Source organism: Rutidosis leptorrhynchoides, chromosome 6 (genome assembly GCF_046630445.1).
Source record: "Rutidosis leptorrhynchoides isolate AG116_Rl617_1_P2 chromosome 6, CSIRO_AGI_Rlap_v1, whole genome shotgun sequence".
NCBI lineage: Eukaryota > Viridiplantae > Streptophyta > Magnoliopsida > Asterales > Asteraceae > Rutidosis > Rutidosis leptorrhynchoides.
Window position 1 is genome coordinate 299,655,964 of NC_092338.1, and position 20,808 is coordinate 299,676,771.

A 20,808-nucleotide genomic window follows, 5' to 3' on the forward strand; every position below is an offset into this window, starting at 1 on the left:
AAGTAGATCGAAAGAAAGTAGTGGACCCCGTTGTACTTGGCTCATGCGCACAGGAATCACTTTCGGTTATAATCTCCATAACCAAGAAATGTTTTTGCGGTGACTCATGGGCTCGACCATCTTTTGAAGACGTACTTTGGCACCTGCAGTATGCTGCTCAAGTTCAGGCTAACGCACAACGCCCTGCTCAAACTGTTTCGTTCAATGGATGTTAATGTTTCACCATATGTAGAGATAAGTTGTAATAATCTTCCAGATTGTTGTCATGATTAAGAATCAGCATCTAATACTAATGTATATGTATATTATTATATTATGAACCTAGTATAGAACTTGTATTGTCATTGTATATAGTCTATATGTAATATTTAATTTGTAATAAAATGTTTAGAATTGCAATTTTAGTGCCTGAGTTCAGTCAACCATTGTTCGATTCTTGTTTTAAGTGTAGGATATGAATGTTTAAAGCTCATCTCAATGAGCTATGTCAGCTCGGAAACCATATCCGGATTCATCATATTGATTTTGGTCAGAATTATGACATAAGAATCTTGAAAAAGGGTCGGTTCTAGATAATGTATTGAATGGTTTGCACTTACAAGAGGTCTCTCTGTTCAAATATCACTAGAAACAATTCTTGTGCTGACCAGGAAAAAGGGGTCGAAAATGGTAAACCGCTTATTATGAGGTGACCAGGAGAAAAGGTCAGAAACGGTCACGATTAACCCCGTTAGGCTTGCTTATATGTGAGTAAAAATACTTCCCTAACGGTGTTCAATATTCTGTTTGAAACCGAATAAACAAACCTACCAAATTTGAAAACGATTTTTGAATCGATCGAACCGAAACAGAATTCAATATTCGGTTTTGAATATTTTAAATGTTGTTAAACCGTTAACTGGATTCAAAACCGAATTAAATTTAATATTATATTTAACTATTATCTACTATATATACTACTCCGTATTAGTTATCATTCATGAATACCAGCTCTTTTTGACGTCAACATGATGTTAGCATCCATTTCTTTTTTTTTTCAAAAAATGTTTTATTTTTAAATATATATATATACTACTGTATTAGTTAGTGATTAACTTTAGCTGACGTCACGCAACGTCAGCATGACGTCACGCTGACATCATCATTCATTCTTTTAAATATCTATATTTACAATTAGTTAAAAGAACATTTTTATATTAAAAAATGGATGTTGATTTCATCATAACGCTATGCTGACGTTAGCAAAAAGTTACTATTCATGAATGATTAGTTCATCACTAATAGCATATATACATATTTAAAAAAAGGATTTATAAAACAACTCGGATGCTGACGTCATGGTAACGCCAACAAGAGTTACTAACATGAATGATCACGAATAACGAGAGGTGCAAAATGTGGTAGTGACTTGCCTCTCTAGAGAGGTCAGGGTTCGATTCCCGTGAGGTACAACTTTGCACACAAGGTTGCCCATATACCCTTGAATTCCACTTAAGGGTGCCCTACACACATCGCGTGGCTGTGGCAGTGGAAGAGGGGCTTTATACCGCTCATGCCCTCGAATTGGGCAGGATTTCCTCATAGGCAGAAGTTAGGGGCGGGTTATGCAACTGCAAGAAGATGAACGCGTGGTAGGTTACGTACCCCGGATGATTCCATATTGTTGTTATATATATATATATATATATATATATATATATATATATATATATATATATATATATATATATATATATATATATATATATATATATATATATATATATATGATCGCTAATAATAGCTTAAAAAACCATGAATGCATGATAATAATTTGCTTGTTGTAGTTATAAAATTGTAAAATTTTATGACTGTAAAATTTTATGAATGCATGATAATAATTGTAAAATTTTAATATTGAATATTAAATTGTGTTTAAAGTAAAATAAAATCATTTTTCACGCAACAGGCACATTGACACTCTTTAGTCTTTACTAATCATCATGTCATGTGATATACTCCGTATGTCAGTTTCTATAAATTCTGCTCATCTATAGTTTCTATTAAAATCATATAATAATGACTATTGAAATGATCCGTGGAACCACGGGTTTGTTTAAATGAAATAGTTTAATAATATGTTTTAGGTATTAAGTGAACGTAAATGCTAAAGTTAATTAATTTAATGACCCGTGAAACCACAGAGTCCGACTAAGAAAATCGTCAGTTGAACATTTAATCAAACACCTAAAATGCATATTAAACAATCCACATCCAATCAAAAGAGATAATATTTGTTGTCATTTTATTTTAAAAGTGTAAATTAAAATATAAATTTAGAATTGGTTTCCTTCTGCCTAGCTTTTATACCTTTTCGTAGTCAATTCAAAATAATTAATTAAAATAATTTAAAATTATTTAATTTTAATAATTAAAATAATTATTAATAAGATTTAATAATAATAATTAATTAATAAGATTTAATTTTAATTCAAAATTATTTAGATTAATGACATCACCCACCATGCTTAGATTTTTTTTCTTTTTCTTTTTAATTTTTTCTTAACAAATGAATTAGTCTAATAATGACATCATCATTGTAGGATTTTAATATTAAGTATAGATTAAAATCATATAATAATGACTAGTGAAATGACCCGTGGAACCACGGGTTTGTTTAAACGAAACAGTTTAATAATATGTTTTAGGTATTAAGTGAACGTAAATGCTAAAGTTAATTAATTTAATAACCCGTGAAACCACAGAGTCCGACTAAGAAAATCGTCAGTTGAACATTTCATCAAGAACCTAAAATGTATATTAAACAATCCACATCCAATCATAAGAGATAATATTGGTTGTCATTTTATTTTAAAAATATAAATTTAGAATTGGTTTTCTTCTGCCTAGCTTTTATACTTTTCGTAGTCAATTCAAAATAATTAATTAAAATTATTTAATTTTAATAATTAAAATAATTATTAATAAGATTTAATAATAATAATTAATTAATAAGCTTTAATTTTAATTCAAAATTATTTAGATTAATGACATCACCCACCATACTTAGATTTTTTTCTTTTTCTTTTTAGTTTTTTCTTAACAAATGAATTAGTCTAATAATTACATCATCATTGTAGGATTTTAATATTAAATATAGATGTCATTATTAAGTTAATTCGTTTGTTAAAAAAAATCAAAAAACAAAAGAAAAAAATCTAAGCATAATAGGTGATGTCATTAATCTAAATAATTTTTTAGTTAAAATTAAATCTTATTGATAATTATTATTATTAATCTTATTAATAATTATTTTAATTATTAAATTAAATTATTTTAAATTATTTTAATTAATTATTTTGAATTGAGTACGAGAAGGTATAAAAGCTAGGTAGAAGGAAACCAATTCTAAATTTATAATTTAATTTACAATTTTAAAATAAATTGACAACCAATATTATCTCTTATGATTGGATGTGGATTGTGTAATATGCATTTTAGGTGTTTGATAAAATGTTCAGCTGACGAGTTTCTTAGTTGGACTCTGTGATTCCACGGGTCATTAAACTAAATGACTTTAGCATTTACGTTCACTGAATACCTAAAACATATCATTAAACTGTTTCGTTTAAACAAACATGTGATTTTACGGGTCATTTCACTAGTTTTTCCTAAATTACATTGGGGTAGAGTGACATAATTATTTAAGATAAATTAATTTTATTATCACAGATTAAACATAAATTAGAATTATAGTTATAAAAATGCGTGAGAATTGCAAACTACAAGATACCTTTGTTATGATATATCTCGATATAATACAAATAATCATACATTCTCTCTTTTGACCGGCTAGATTTAGCACTACGGGGTAGTCTAAATCTACCGGACGTTTTTACTTAATCTACCGGTCAACCTATCTTTTTTCCTTCTCCATAAAACCCTCTTCATTCTTTTCCATAAAAGTCTATCTTTTCTCTCTCTAAAAAAAATATTTCAACCTCTCTTTTTTGCAATTTAACTATTTGGTTTCTTAGTTCAAGTGTGATATATTATCAACCGTTTCATTTTATAATTAGATTAGAGCATCTACGTTGTGAGGTATTTATAACCGTTGGAATTAAACAAAATGTACTCGTATTCAGGGCTGGATATTGGAGCGTGCAAGGCGTGCAGTCACACATGGCCCAATATATACAGGGCCCAAAAATTTTAGCATAATATTACATACCTAGGTTCATTTGTTAATTAAGAGTTCAAAAATTGATCCTAAGTACTTATGTTTTATTAGTACTATTGATCTTATGTTTTATATATGAAAAATTTTAGTATATAAAGAGCCCACTTTTGTTTATCGAACATGACCCATAAAATTGACAGGACGGCCCTGCTCGTATTATACACTATTTAGTAGAGATATAAATCACAAAATTCATAATTATGCCATATAACTTACAATAATATATCTAATCGTTTACTTTCAATTTAATGGTTTCATTACTCAAATAAATATAGAATTATTTCCAAGCGAAAAAAATAGATAGAGTACCACACTACCACATTACTAGAATGATATAATTATTTAAGATAAATTAATTTTATTATCACAGATTAAAAATAAATTAGAATTATAGTTATAAAAATGCGTGACAATTGCAAACTACAAGATACATTATATATCTCGATATAATACAAACAATCATACATTCTCTCTTTTGACCAGGTAGATTTAGCACTACCCACTACATTTACTTCCTTCTCTCCTCAAAACCCTAAACAGCTAGCTGCTCGATCGATTCTATTTCTTAATTTTCACACTTTGATTCTTTTTTTTCATATTTCTTAAGGTTAGCTCTCAATCTACCATTCTTCTAAACTTCATAGTTTTTAGGATTTATATCTATATATCATCATCTTTAACACTCTATTATAGATCTATACCCTTGTTATTAGTTATCACTCATCATTGATCTTGGTCTCACTACTAAATACTTGGATCAACTTCTACGATAATTAGGTATAGGTTTTTACTCTATTTTACATTTGGTCACTAGTTAATGCAAATTTATGCATATAGAAAGAACTTAGTGTGCTAATGTTTTTATGCGGAACGGATCGAATTTGATAATGCTTTTGACATGTTATTGTGTTAGTTTGAGTCATCAAACTTTCAAACTTAGCTTCTGATTGTGTATAAAATTAAGATAAATAATCTTTGTTGCCCAAAAAAAAAAAATAATAATAATTTAATTCGTTTTAACCGAAACTATACCGAATTTAAATTTGGTTTGGTTTCGGTTTCGATTTTGAAATTTGAATTCGGTTTTGGTTCGATTTTGCTTCAAATTATTTTTTTTCTAAAAAGAATCCAACCGATAAACACCAACTTTCTGGGAAGCCTTAACGTTATCCGTTTACTATTCGGTTCAGAATATTTTTGAAGCAATGATATAGACAGAAACAAAATGCAATAACCAAACCAATAACTAATAACCAAATGTGAAGCGAAGTAATCTACATAGTCTAGGGACTGAAAAGGAAGAAATATAAACTTACAGGGGGAAATATTATAACATTTTCATTAACAAAGCTCTGACCAAATCACAGCACACCATTGCCGAAGAAACATTTGGATCCGACTGCAATTAACCCAATATGGGCGGTAAGTTCAGTTCAAGTATATCTCTATAAACCTAATCGTCGCTCATATTCTTTTGATTTACAAATCCCATAAACATCGTTTCAAACCTAATCACAAGTTCAGTAGCAATTACTGGCCAATTCAATTTGGGGATGAAAATAATGGAGGATTCTTTTCCTCTGAAAGACAAGAAGGAAATGCAATTTCTTTAGCTTGACAAGAAAAATGTCTGATTACTGCATCTGCATGGCAATGAACATGAAGTTATTTGTTTTTTTGGTATATTACTTACTTAATTGATTGATTGATTGATGCTTCATGTTTTGAATACAGGTAGTAAAAAATCAGCAGAATGTAGTTCGAGTTTATGGTTAGCATCTAATGAAAGTAAGAGATGGGGTGAAGTGTTTTTTCTTCTTTACACTCCTTTTTGGCTAACTCTGTGTCTCGGTATTGTTGTTCCTTACAAGCTCTATGAGGTATCAGTTTTTTTTTAATATTATTTCTATTATATTTAATAAAAATAAGCAAGCCTGCATCCGCCTCAAAATTTTGAGTACATGATTGTTGATGCTACTATTAGTTTACCAAGAACGAGTTTTGATTTGGAATACTTACAGAAAGTTTTAAGGCCCCATTTGGCTCACGGATTCCAATGAGATTCTGCTGGAATTGGAATCGTATTTAGACACATGTCGTGTCTAAATTCAATTACAATTCGTTGAAATCCCATTGAATTCCGTGAGCTAAACGGGGCCCTAGTGTTCAAAATATATATACTTGGAAAGGTTAATCTCTAGTTTCGGTGTAATTGTTAAAGCATACTCCATTCATTTATTTCCCATATTTCAAATGTAACACTATAATTTCATATTATTGAGTTACTTCCAGTTTTACTCTTACTTTTTCTATTTATGGAAGTTTACAATTAATTTGGGACATCTCAAATTGAAATACTGGAATAAATTAGGGACGGAGGGTATTAGATCAGGTTTTTTGGGTTTGAAAAACAATGTTATGTTTTGTATTCCATGCTCATTATTATCTTATGTTTCATGAAGACTGTAACGTAATTGTGTTTATTGACATATACTTTTTGTTTACTTTATATATATATAAATTATTATATCAACAGGATTTCAAGGAGTTGGATTATTTGCTTTTGGGACTTGTTTACGTGCTTCCTGCTTTTCTTATACCAATATTTTTTGTTGGAAAGGTGAACTTTGTATGCTTTTTTAGTTTCATACGACTAAATGGTATACTGATGTGATTAATGTATTATCAACTGAATGAAAGTTCATGAGATATCTACTTTTTTTTTTTTTTTACACAATGTGGTTTTTTTTAAAGTGAAGTAAACATAAAACATTAACTCTTATGTACATATCCTAGAAATTATTTACTTCTGCTTTAAGGAAATGTAAGAAAAGTAATAGAAAATATACAAGTGTCTTTCAAGAACTCAATATGTGGAAAAAATATACAAGTCACAACACTAGTTACAAAATTGTATTCGATACATTATTAGTAAAGTCGACAAAACCTATATATATATTGTAATGAGACAGACAGAAACAATCTGACATGTAAACAAAAAAAAAACATTGGTATATTAAGGCACCTCCAAAAAAGATGAAAAATCTAAACTAAACTTATTTCAGCTTGTTTATCTTGAGGAGCAACTAATTGCCACAACGATCTATATGCAGGAATCTTGGCTGCTTCAACCCCAAGTACTGCAAGGTTACGCCCATATTCCTGAGTTCACAGTGAGTACTCTATTATTATGGGTCCAAATAAATCCAAAAAGTTTGTCGTGTTTATTATAATTACTCAAACTTATATTATTAAAATGTAACAGATTTAAAAACAATCAGGAAGATTGTAGGCATTAGATACACTTTGCGTCACATGACCCCGTTTAGCCTATCAAATTTAACCAAATGAACCCATATCTAGGTATATGGGTTGAATAAGCTACCCATATTATGAAAGATGCACGTAGTGTTATAGTATTTGCACCTGAATGTCAAGAAATAACTGCATGCAAATTCTATCAGTTTCAGAAACATTATGGTCCGAGACATCGGATGTAGCTCCAGCTCGTCTCTGTGCGCCCATACGTATCCTCTGAAGTGAAGTCTCTGTTTTCCTTGCCTGGTTTATTAAGTAAGATTTCAAGATTACAGAAGATCAAATATGCATATGCATTTTTCAACATTATTTAATGTTTTTTTTACCGTGTTAACAATACCAGCAGCAAACTCATTATAGCGTCCAGTAATCTTAAAGGCGGCACCTTGCGTGAGTTTTTCTTTGGTATCTGCTGTCAAATATTTGGCAGCCCGCTCACCATCCAGAAAAACCTGTGTACATTATTTTAATTTAATTTTAAACAAAAATAAATAAATTATGCATATTATGCTTCAACTTCATCCAGTGGAAGACAATGAAAAAACGGCAGATCTGGATGGACAATATCCTTTGGAAGACAATGAAAAATTACAAATATAAGTACCAGTGACACCCTTGATACAAATGATTTGAAAAGTTAAAAAAGAAGGCAGATACTATATTTCAAAACTTTTTTTGATACCTTCTAAATCAGCCAGGAAACTTAAACTTGATTTGTAATTTTTCAAGAACTCGGTAGGCCTTCCAGGGGAAAATGCCCCCGGCTTTCCCTGTTGGATATCCCAAAGAACCTCCTTTAGGATTGAATTAGAAAGAAAGCTAAATACATGCAAGCCTGATTTTTTTGCAATAGTTAGGAACAAATAGTAAGAAAAAGAACCAGTCAACTGTCCCTTTTACTTCTTAAGCATGTACCGAATGTATCCATATGAGACCAATTATATAAAGAGCAGAATGTTTAAACAAGCCCATAGAGTACCCAAAAAGGAATATCTTTGACAAATGGGATAATATATTATAGACAGGGCTTTAGAATAATGATTGTACCTGTAGAAGAAATCTCCAACAAAAATGTACAATTTTCTGCGATGAGACGTTTAATTTGTTGAAAGTCTTCTTCAAGTTCATCCCCAATGGGCCCACTAACAGCTCCAAACGAACTATATGGAATTACTTTCTGAACTAATGGGGCCACAACTGTTGAACGAAATATCTCTTCTGCATTTCTGGTGTTGTCCACAGCAGCATAAGCACGTAAGCAATTGTACAGTGCGTTTTCATCTTTGTGTATCAGTCCATCTACAAAACAGTGTCCCAAACTTGTATCCAACAATGAACTTGCATTCTGTAACCTTTTTTCCATGTTTTCAATAAAAGGCAGGTTCTGTACTGCCATTAACAGAGAGAATATGTGTAAGTTCTTATGAATACTATCAAGAACAACTTTCAAGGTTTTTACAGGTCAATGAAACTACAAATGAAATTAAAGGCTAGAAAGAAGGCGAGTTAAATGCTTATTAAGACCTTGGCATGAGCAAAGTAGAACTTTAGTCTGTTCATTTCACTAGAAATTCTCTCCAAAAGCATGCTTTGAGTTTCCCTGAGATTTATTCCAATTTCAGCATGCTGTGTAGATACACCGTTACTAAGATGAGCTTTTTCTGCAGTATGTAAATCTCCATTTGAATCATCAACAGGCACACTATGCAACTCCTTTATTAGCTTTCTCAACCTGCAACCACATCAACACAACTGTATAAATCCTTAAATGACTTGATGCATCCCATATGTAACGGAATACAAATACTTGTGCCAACCTATTGGGACGAATAAACAGTAAACACTACATGAGTATGGCAGATAAAGCTTCAAAAGGTCAACATCACTCTCTTATTAGGCAAGAAATTTTTAGACCGCTAATACAATTGTAGCTCGTATCTGAGACAAGACAGTTTCTGCAATACAAATACTTAAACTGTTCTCATATAGTTGTATAAAAACCGTTTCTTCATACTGCGTGTGAAAACTTTGACCACAAGTTTATCACAGAAAACAGAAATATTTACTTCATCTCTCAAAATCTGTGAAATGGTCATCGATGTGAAGAATAGGTGCTAAAGAACATGCATAAATTATAAAACAATATCGAATGAAGCAAATTATCCTCAACACTCAAACCCCACTCCATACATCCTAAATAAATAAGATCATCAATCTCAACAATTCATTTAGCTTACCTTTTTTTTTTTTTTTTATTAAAGACCTGCCTTCTTAAAGCATTATCATTCAAATTCTTCGTTACATCTAAAGAAAAGAAAATGAAGTTTGCGCTGATCAGAAGTGTATAGATGAAAAGCAATGAACTTTATAGCAATAAGCATACTTTGGTCCATAACAGAATTTCAGTTCAATGGTTTGTTCAATGGCTTGTTCAAACTGAAATTTATTAAATCCAGAAACGAACTCGCTTATATTCACATCAAATAGAGCAATAGTTATGCATGCATAACTTAATCAAGCCCCAAAACTATCACTTTGCATTACCTTCGAAACAACATGAGAGAAGTATCGATCAAAAGTTCTAAGATCTCTCTAACAGCAGAAGCTTCAGCTCTTTGCTTAAGTCCACCTTGTAATGACACAAGTGATCCTCCACGAAACCCTAATATCTTTTCCCGGATCTCAACCAATGGTGCTCGCATATGCAATACAGCAGCATCAACATCCACAAGTTTCGTACTTAAATTAACGAAATCAGCATAATCTCGAATGATTAATTCCACTAGTTCATGTTTAAGAGAAGAAAGATGAGATTGGAGTTCCGATCTTAGGGTTTCGAACGGAACGAATGTTCGCAGATCGGAGATGTACAATTCGGAATTGAAATTTGGGTTTAGGAATGAGGATTGCTTGAACCATAAGGGATATGAGTCGATTGGATCTCCGAATAAGTCGGCGGTGGCTGTACGCGGCGGAGGTGATAGTTGCGGCAGCGTTGCCAGTGGCTGGTCCGGGCTACGTAGATTAGAAAGTACAACTAACTGAAAGGGAATGAAAAAATAAGATCATGTTATAAAAGTTTTGGATGCTAATTTTATTATTATTATAGATATTGTATAGTAAATTTTTTTTTAGTATAAATATGTGTGTTATGAGTTCATAATTCACACACTTCAAACATATATAAAACACATACTTCTCTCATATTCTCTCTATATACTTATTAGTTTACAGTCAAGAACCAGGCCACTAAAGGTAGTTATAAACCTACTGAATTATAACACGTTATCAGCACGAAGTGCTCCGTATAATCAAGGTTTATCTAAGCAAGCATACGTCACTAATCAAGGTAAGAAATTATTTAACTTTTATTAACTTCACTAACATTTATATTTATGTTATTTAAGTTATATATGGTCGGTTATACCGCCTGAATTATATTTCTGTAATCTAACTTTTATTAACTTCACTAACATTTATATTTATGTTATTTAAGTTATATATGGTCAGTTATACCGCCTGAATTATATTTCTGTAATTTAACTTTTATTAACTTCACTAACATTTATATTTATGTTATTTAAGTTATATATGGTCGGTTATACCGCCTGAATTATATTTCTGTAATCTAACTTTTATTAACTTCACTAACATTTATATTTATGCTATTTAAGTTATATATGGTCGGTTATACCGCCTGAATTATATTTCTGTAATCTAACTTTTATTAACTTCACTAACATTTATATTTATGTTATTTAAGTTATATATGGTCGGTTATACCGCCTGAATTATATTTTCTGTAATCTAACTCTTATTAACTTCACTAACATTTATATTTATGTTATCTAACATTTATGATTACTTATGCAATTAATCATTATTTATTTCATGCATACTAATGTTTATTCTTAAATTTATTATTTATGCATAATATGTTTATTCTCTTAATCTTCGTATTTATACTAAATGTATTTTATAGTAATCATATTTATACTAATAAAATTCTTTTATTAAAATTATTTTAATACAACGGCAACATAACGATCGTTAACATTAATTAACGACGTTACAACGGTCATATATACATAATGGTTGTTAACGTCGATTGACAACATTACAACGACTATATTTTTCAAATATAAATTAAACATCCCAGTTTTCACATTTTCACATTTTCACAAATCAATCTTCATTTTCTCAAATTACTACTCTCCAAATTTTTTTATTAAAAGATGATTAACTCAAGGATGATTTTTCCTACTGTATTGGTCATAATAGCTATCATCCTTGTTGCTTGTACACCACTAGATGAACCTATATTCTATCCTTCCCTTATGGTTTTATTATTTGTAATCATACCATTATTCCTTTGTTTGCTACTTATGAATCTAAACTAATTCTAATTTCATGTTGTTATTTTTCTATGAAAAAAAAATTGATTATGATTATGATTATGATTTATGTTGTTCATCTTTATGAAAATAGAAAATGTCAAACTTATCAAAGCTTGAGTTTGATGCCTTAGACGTATCGGGAACAAACTACACATCATGGGTTATGGACGTAGAAATAAATCTTGGATCATTGGGTATTCTAGAAACTTTAAAAGAAAACAATACTTGTTCCGATCAAGATAAATTAAAATCAATTGCTTTTATTCGCAAACATATTGATACCACCTTAAAACATATGTTTCTCACTATCAAAGATCCACATGTTTTATGGGAAAGTATCAAGAGTAGATTCGATAATCAAAAGGAAATATTACTCCCAGCTACGAAGGAAGAATGGAGAAATCTAAGGTTCCAAGATTTCAAAAAGGTAAGTGAATACAGCTCGGCCATGTTCAAGATCCGTTCAAAGCTTTAATTCTGTGGTCAAGAAATAAGTGATGCTGATATGATTGAGAAAACTTTCTCCACAATGCATTCTGCAAACATAACTGTGCAAGAAAATTTAAAATTGCAGAATTATAAAACTTTTTCCAAACTTCAAACTTATCTCTTAGTTGCAGAAGTTAATAAAGAATTACTGATGAAAAATCAAGAATCTCGTCCTACCGGTGCGCTAGCATTTCCTGAAGTTAATGCTATTAACAATAATAATAATAAAATTAGAAATGCACATGGACGAGGGCGTGGACAAGGTCGTGGCCATATTGGCCAAAACCATCATCATGGAAATTACCATAACAATAATAAAAATCATAACTATGTTCGAAATCACCCTTATGGTAATGGTCGTGGTGGTGTTCGTGGTCGTGGTGGGGACAAATAAATAATAATCCACAAAATTATAAAATCCAAACACCATACAATCCCACAAATCACAATGTTGAAGAAGGCTCTTCAAAGAATGTTGAAGATTCTTGTTACCGATGTGGTAAAATTGGCCAATAGTCTAAAAACTGCCGAACAAATCAGCATTCTGTTAATCGGTATCAAGAATCCCTAAAGGGAAAACGAAAAGAAGCAAATCTTGTGGATGACCTTGATACAAAAATCACTGAGCCAACTTGTGACTACTTTAATGAATAAATTTCTAATATCTATATATATAGATATCCTATTATATGTTCCCGTCAAATAAATGGTTATAGATTTTCAATCTACACCATATCTAGTTTACTACATATTTCCTTATTATGTGCTATTGTTTGTAACATGTTTTGAATGTAATATATTGATGAATTATGTACTCATTATTTGTTTCTCATATTTTTTTTGAAGTTCATGATGTATACTGTTGGAGTAAAAAATCAGTCAAATGGTGGAGATATTTGTATTGCAGACAGTGGTGTCACTCACACCATACTCAAATCTAAAAAATATTTCACAGACTTGAAAGCAACGGAAGGAACTATACATACTATATCAGGTCTTGTGGACTTAATAAAAGGAATTGGAAAGGCAAAATTCATGTTACCAAATGGTACAAATTTTCTGATAAATAATGCTTTATTTTCTCCCATGTCAAAGAGAAATTTGTTAAGTTTCTCTGACATATACCAAAATGGATATGATTATCAGTCAGTGACAACAGAAAATGAAAAATATTTAAGTATCACTGATAAGAATCGTGTAATTGAAAAACTACCAAGAATTCATTCTGGTTTACATTATACACATATAAATGTACCTGAAGTAAATGTGGTAATTAAAGAAAAATCATGTGATCCTGTAATGATCAGTTTGTGGCATGAGAGATTAGGCCACCCAGGATCAACAATGATGAAAAGAATAATACAAAATACACATGGACATCCATTGGCGGATCAAAGGATCCCTCATGATGCACTTATCCCATGTACATCATGCTCACTTGGAAAGTTGATAATAAGACCATCACCTCTTAAGGTTGAAAAAGAATCACCAATGTTTCTTGAAAGAATTCAAGGTGATATATGTGGACCAATTCATCCACCATGTAGTGACCCGAACTTTTTCATGTTTATATATATTATTTGAGATTGATATTTACATGACTAAATGTTTCCAACGTGTTAAGCAATCAAACTTGTTAAGACTTAATTAATTGAAATAGGTTTCATATAGACAATTGACCACCCAAGTTGACCGGCGATTCACGAACGTTACAAAATTGTAAAAACTACATGATGTGGTATATATAGACATATATATATGGTTGAAATAAGATTATGATGAGTAAGTATCTCACTAAATATATTAACAATGTGTGATATACATAAAAAATGAGACTATTAAATTAAGAAACTCGAAATGATATATATAACGATTATTGTTATGATAACGTCTACTAAATACATATGTATCATATTAAGATATTGATACACTATATTTAACATGATAAAATGATATTTTAATATATCATTAAGTGTGTTAACAATGAACTACATATGTAAAAACAAGACTACTAACTCAAGAATTACGAAACAAGACTTATATGTAACGATTATCGTTGTAACGATATTTTAATGTATGTATCATATTAAGAGATATTCATACATCATAATATCATGATAATATAATAATTTAACATCTCATTTGATATAATAAACATTGGGTTAACAACATTAATTGAGATCGTTAACTTAAAGGTTTCAAAACAACACTTACATGTAACGACTAACGAAGACTTAACGACTCCATTAGAATGTATATACATGTTGTGTTTTGATATGTATTCTTACACTTTTGAAAGACTTCAAGACACATATCAAAGTACTTCTACTTAAAAAAAATGCTTACAATTACATCCTCGTTCAGTTTCATCAATAATTCAACTCGTATGCACCCGTATTCGTACTCGTACAATACATAACTTTTAGATGTATGTACTATTGGTATATACACTCCAATGATTAGCTCTTAGCAGCCTATGTGAGTCACCTAACACATTTGGGAACCTTCATTTGACAACTAGCATGAAATATCTCATAAAATTACAAAAATATTAGTAATCATTCATGACTTATTTACATGAAAACAAAATTACATATCCTTTATATCTAATCCATATACCAACGACCAAAAACACCTACAAACACTTTCATTCTTCAATTTTCTTCATCTAATTGATCTCTCTCAAGTTCCATCTTCAAGTTCTAAGTGTTCTTCATAAATTCCATAAGTATAGTTTCATAAAAATCAAGAATACTTCCAAGTTTGCAAGTCTACTTCCAAGCTTTCTAATCCATTCCAAGTAATCATCTAAGATCAAGGAACCTTTGTTATTTACAGTAGGTAATCATTCTAAATCAAGATAATATTCATATTCAAACTTTGATTCAATTTCTACAACTATAACAATCTTATTTCGAGTGAAAATCTTACTTGAACTGTTTTCGTGTTATGATTCTGCTTCAAGAACTTTCAAGCCATCCAAGGATCCTTTGAAGCTAGATCCATTTTTCTCATTTCCAGTAGTTTTATCCAGAAAACTTGAGGTAGTAATGATGTTCATAACATCATTTGATTCATACATATAAAGCTATCTTATTCGAAGGTTTAAACTTGTAATCACTAGAACATAGTTTAGTTAATTCTAAACTTGTTCGCAAACAAAAGTTAATCCTTCTAACTAGACTTTTAAAATAAACTAAACACATGTTCTATATCTATATGATATACTAACTTAATGATTTAAAACCTGGAAAAAATGATGAACACCATAAAATCGGATATACGCCGTCGTAGTGAAACCGGGGGCTGTTTTGGTTTGGATAATTAAAAACTATGATAAACTTTGATTTAAAAGTTGTTCTTCTGGGAAAATGATTTTTCATATGAACATGAAACTATATCCAAAAATCTTGGTTAAACTCAAAGTGAAAGTATGTTTTTCAAAATGGTCATCAAGATGTCGTTCTTTCGACGGAAATGACTACCTCTTTAGTAATTGACATGTAACTTAAATTTCCGACTATAAACCTATACTTTTTCTGGTTGGATTCTTAAATTAGAGTTCAATATGAAACCATAGCAATTTGATTCACTCAAAACGGATTTAAAATAAAGAAGTTATGGGTAAAACAAGATTGGATATTTTTGATCTTTTTAGCTACGGGAAATGTTTAACAAATCTATACAAATCATATCCTAGCTAACTTATATTGTATTATACATATATTCTAATATATTATGTAATCTTGGGATACCATAGACACGTATGCAAATGTTTTGACATATCATATCGACCCATGTATATATATTATTTGGAACAACCATAGACACTCTATATGCAGTAATGTTGGAGTTAGCTATACAGGGTTAAGGTTGATTCCAAAAATATATATACTTTGAGTTGTGATGTAGCCTGAGACGTGTATACACTGGGTCGTGGATTGATTCAAGATAATATATATCGATTTATTTCTGTACATCTAACTGTGGACAACTAGTTATAGGTTACTAACGAGGACAGCTGACTTAATACACTCAAATCTTTAAAACATAATAAAAATGGTTGTAATTATATTTTGATCATACTTTGATATATATGTACATATTTGTATAGGTTCGTGAATCGATCCGTGGCCAAGTCTTATTTCTGAGGAAGAAAATATCTGTGAAAGTGAGTTATAGTCCCACTTTTAAAAATCTAATATTTTTGGGATGAGAATACATGCAGGTTTTATAAATGATTTACAAAATAGACACAAGTACGTGAAACTACATTCTATGGTTGAATTATCGAAATCGAATATGCCCCTTTTTATTAAGTCTGGTAATCTAAGAATTAAGGAACAGACACCCTAATTGACGCGAATCTTAAAGATAGATCTATTGGGCCTAACAAACCCCATCCAAAGTACCGGATGCTTTAGTACTTCAAAATTTATATCATATCCGAAGGGTGTCCTAGAATGATGGGGATATTTTTATATATGCATCTTGTTAATGTCGGTTACCAGGTGTTCACCATATGAATGATTTTTATCTCTATGTATGGGATGTGTATTGAAATATGAAATCTTGTGGTCTATTGTTACGATTTGATATATATAGGTTAACCCTATAACTCACCAACATTTTTGTTGACGTTTAAAGCATGTTTATTCTCAGGTGAATACTAAGAGCTTCCGCTGTTGCATACTAAAATAAGGACAAGATTTGGAGTCCATGTTTGTATGATATTGTGTAAAAACTGCATTCAAGAAACATATGTCGATTTAATATATTTCTATTGTAAACCATTATGTAATGGTCATGTGTAAACAGTATATTTTAGATTATCATTATTTGATAATCTACGTAATGCTTTTAAAACCTTTATTGATAAAATAAAGGTTATGGTTGTTTTAAAAATGAATGCAGTCTTTGAAAAACGTCTCATATAGAGGTCAAAACCTCGCAACGAAATCAATTAATATGGAACGTTTATAATCAATATGAACGGTACATTTCAGTTGGTATCCGAGCATTGGTCTTAGAGAACCAGAAAATTTGCATTAGTGTGTCTTATCGAGTTTGTTAGGATGCATTAGTGAGTCTGGACTTCGACCGTATTTTCTTTAAAAATGATTGCTTAACATTTTTGTTGGAAACTATATATTATTAACATGTAATTATTATGTGATATATTAATCTCTAAACATGTTTGATATTGTGTGATAGATGTCTACCTCTAGCACAAATCCCATTGACTCACCTAATAATAACGAAGAGTCGAATATATATTGGCAAGATTCACAAGTTCCCGAAGAACCGGAAGAAGAGGAAATGGAACCGGAAGAAGAGGAACCGGAAGAAGAGGAACCAGAAGAAGAGGAACCTGAAGAAGAAGAGGTTCCGAAGGGGGGAATAGTAGGAACCACAGAAAACCGGCCAAATAAAAGAAAATCCTTAATCAATGGACCAAAGTTAATAATGGTCAATGGTGTTTCCGCTAAGGATGCAAAATATTGGAAAAATTACCAATTTTCCGATGAATCGGATCCTGATGAGGATTCTGATGATGTTATAGAAATTACCCTGATCCAATTTAATGAGGCAAAAGAAAATAATAAGGGAAAAGTCATCAAAATAGAGAAATCTGATTCCGAACCCGATGAACTTTATATGTACCGTCAACACCCGTATTTTCAATATCGTGATAATAACTCGGGAACCTCTAAACCACCAGGTTTTTCTAAACCAATGTGGAAAACGATGACTCGTATTAGAAGAACATCATATATCCCTAGAAAATTAGGAAAAAGAACCAAGTCCGAAGAAGAAGAAACCAGTGATTCAGATTAGAGGGGTGTGAGCATGTTGTGTAATAAATGTATTGTAGTGTGCTTGTACTTTTATGTTCTATGTAAAAATTGCTTGTATTGTTTGTTATTACGAATCTAATCCTTGTCTATTTTACAGTATAAAAACAAAATAGACGTTAAGGGTAGACAACCGAATATTTTAGAAGGCCTACCAGAGGATATGATTGAGAAAATCTTGTCTAGAGTCGGTCAAAATTCATCAGCACATTTAGTTATGGCGAAATTAACTTGTCAAACATTTGAAAGACTTTCCAGAAATGCCTTAGTTTATAAAAGGCTTTCCTTTGATAGGTGGGGTATATCACATTGGGGAGACTTTAAGTTACGACGTGTTTTCTTTAAAGCGTTAAATGCGGGGAACCCAAATGCAATTTTACGCTACGGGTTAAGAACCTATTTTGACTCAACATATCCCAACATAGGATTTCGTGAATTAGAAAGAGCTTCTAACATGCAACATAAAGAAGCATATTATGCTTAAGTGTTAGTGATGTTCGCTTCTTACCAAAGTGAGAAAAAGAACATCGGATTGCAGCTTTTAAATAAAACTTTCCCACAAGTGACGGATTCAGTAGTTGGGGTGAGAAACAAGGTTTTTAGATTATTACGGGGCTGTTGGACATTACGAAACCCTCGTCCTTTTGACGACATTACAACATGCTGCTTAGCCAATGGCCATAACGGTTATTTTCCATAAGACCAAGGATGGGAAGTCGTCTTAGTAAAACCAGAATGCATGACTTGTTTCTGGACTTATGAATTACGTGTCTTTATTTCCTTTGCTGAACAACTTGCGTATTAACTAGATTTATCTTCAAAACTGTCCTGTATCATAGTGTACTATATTTCATGTTATATGTAATATAGCGAAGTTGTAAGTTTGAAGAATATTTGTATGTGATATATTATTATAATCAGTTTTTCATATGGAATTGTAGTAGTTGAATTGTATATTAGCTACTAAGTATGAACTTAACGGGTAGGTAGTGTAGTGACCCGAACTTTTCCATGTTTTTATATATTAAATGAAATTGATATTTACATGATTAAATGTTTCCAACATGTTAAGCAATCAAACTTGTTAAGACTTGATTACTTGAAATAGGTTTCATATAGACAATTGACCACCCAAGTTGACCGGCGATTCACGAACGTTAAAACTTATAAAAAATATATGATGACATATATATGGATATATGGATATATATATATATATATATATATATATATATATATATATATATATATATAGTTAACATGATATTATGATAAGTAAACATATCATTAAGTATATTAACAATGAACTACATATGTAAAAACAAGACTACTAACTTAATGATTTTGAAACGAGACATATATGTAACGATTATCGTTGTAACGACATTTAATGTGTATATATATCATATTAAGATATACTAATACATCATGATATCATGATAATGTAATAATTTAACATCTCATTTGATTTAATAAACAATGGGTTAACAACATTTAACAAGATCGTTAACCAAAAGGTTTCAAAACAACACTTACATGTAACGACTAACGATGACTTAACGACTCAGTTAAAATGTGTATACATGTAGTGTTTTAATATGTATTCATACACTTTTGAAAGACTTCAAGACACTTATCAAAATACTTCTACTTAACAAAAATGCTTACAATTACATCCTCGTTCAGTTTCATCAACAATTCTACTCGTATGCACCCGTATTCGTACTCGTACAATACACAGCTTTTAGATGTATGTACTATTGGTATATACACTCCAATGATCAACTCTTAGCAGCCTATGTGAGTCACCTAACACATGTGGGAACCATCATTTGGCAACTAGCATGAAATATCTCATAAAAATTACAAAAATATGAGTAATCATTCATGACTTATTTACATGTAAACAAAATTACACATCCTTTATATCTAATACATATACCAACGACCAAAAACACCTACAAACACTTTCATTCTTCAATTTTATTCATCTAATTAATCTCTCTCAAGTTATATCTTCAAGTTCTAAGTGTTCTTCATAAATTCTACAAGTTCTAGTTTCATAAAATCAAGAATACTTCCAAGTTTGCTAGCTTACTTCCAATCTTGTAGAGTGATCATCCAACCTCAAGAAATCTTTATTATTTACAGTAAGATATCTTTCTAATAGAAGTTAATACTCATAATCAAACTTTGATTCAATTTCTATAACTATAACAATCTTATTTCGAGTGGAAATCTTACTTGAACTTGTTTTCGTGTCATGATTATGCTTCAAGAACTTTCAAGCCATCCAAGGATCCTTTGAAGCTAGATCCATTTTTCTCATTTCCAGTAGCTTTATCCAGAAAACTTGAGGTAGTAATGATGTTCATAACATCATTCGATTCATACATATAAAGCTATCTTATTCAAAGGTTTAAACTTGTAATCACTAGAACATAGTTTAGTTAATTCTAAACTTGTTCGCAAACAAAAGTTAATCCTTCTAACTTGACTTTTAAAATCAACTAAACACATGTTCTATATC

At 30.7% G+C, this 20,808-nt stretch overlaps 1 protein-coding gene across 1 annotated transcript in view; it reads right to left on the minus strand.

Annotated features, from left to right (window-relative positions):
- Nucleotides 1–7,073: 7,073 nt before the first annotated feature.
- Nucleotides 7,074–20,808, minus strand: part of LOC139854586 (conserved oligomeric Golgi complex subunit 2-like) — a 130,740-nt gene continuing 117,005 nt past the window's right edge. The window contains exons 2-9 of the mRNA XM_071843884.1: nucleotides 10,082–10,578; nucleotides 9,062–9,269; nucleotides 8,585–8,921; nucleotides 8,208–8,381; nucleotides 8,083–8,105; nucleotides 7,864–7,989; nucleotides 7,646–7,780; nucleotides 7,074–7,381 (exon numbers count right to left, since the gene is read on the minus strand). Of these exons, the coding sequence (XP_071699985.1) occupies nucleotides 7,265–7,381; nucleotides 7,646–7,780; nucleotides 7,864–7,989; nucleotides 8,083–8,105; nucleotides 8,208–8,381; nucleotides 8,585–8,921; nucleotides 9,062–9,269; nucleotides 10,082–10,578 (1,617 nt within the window). The 3' untranslated portion in view covers nucleotides 7,074–7,264. The remainder of the gene's footprint in view (nucleotides 7,382–7,645; nucleotides 7,781–7,863; nucleotides 7,990–8,082; nucleotides 8,106–8,207; nucleotides 8,382–8,584; nucleotides 8,922–9,061; nucleotides 9,270–10,081; nucleotides 10,579–20,808) is intronic.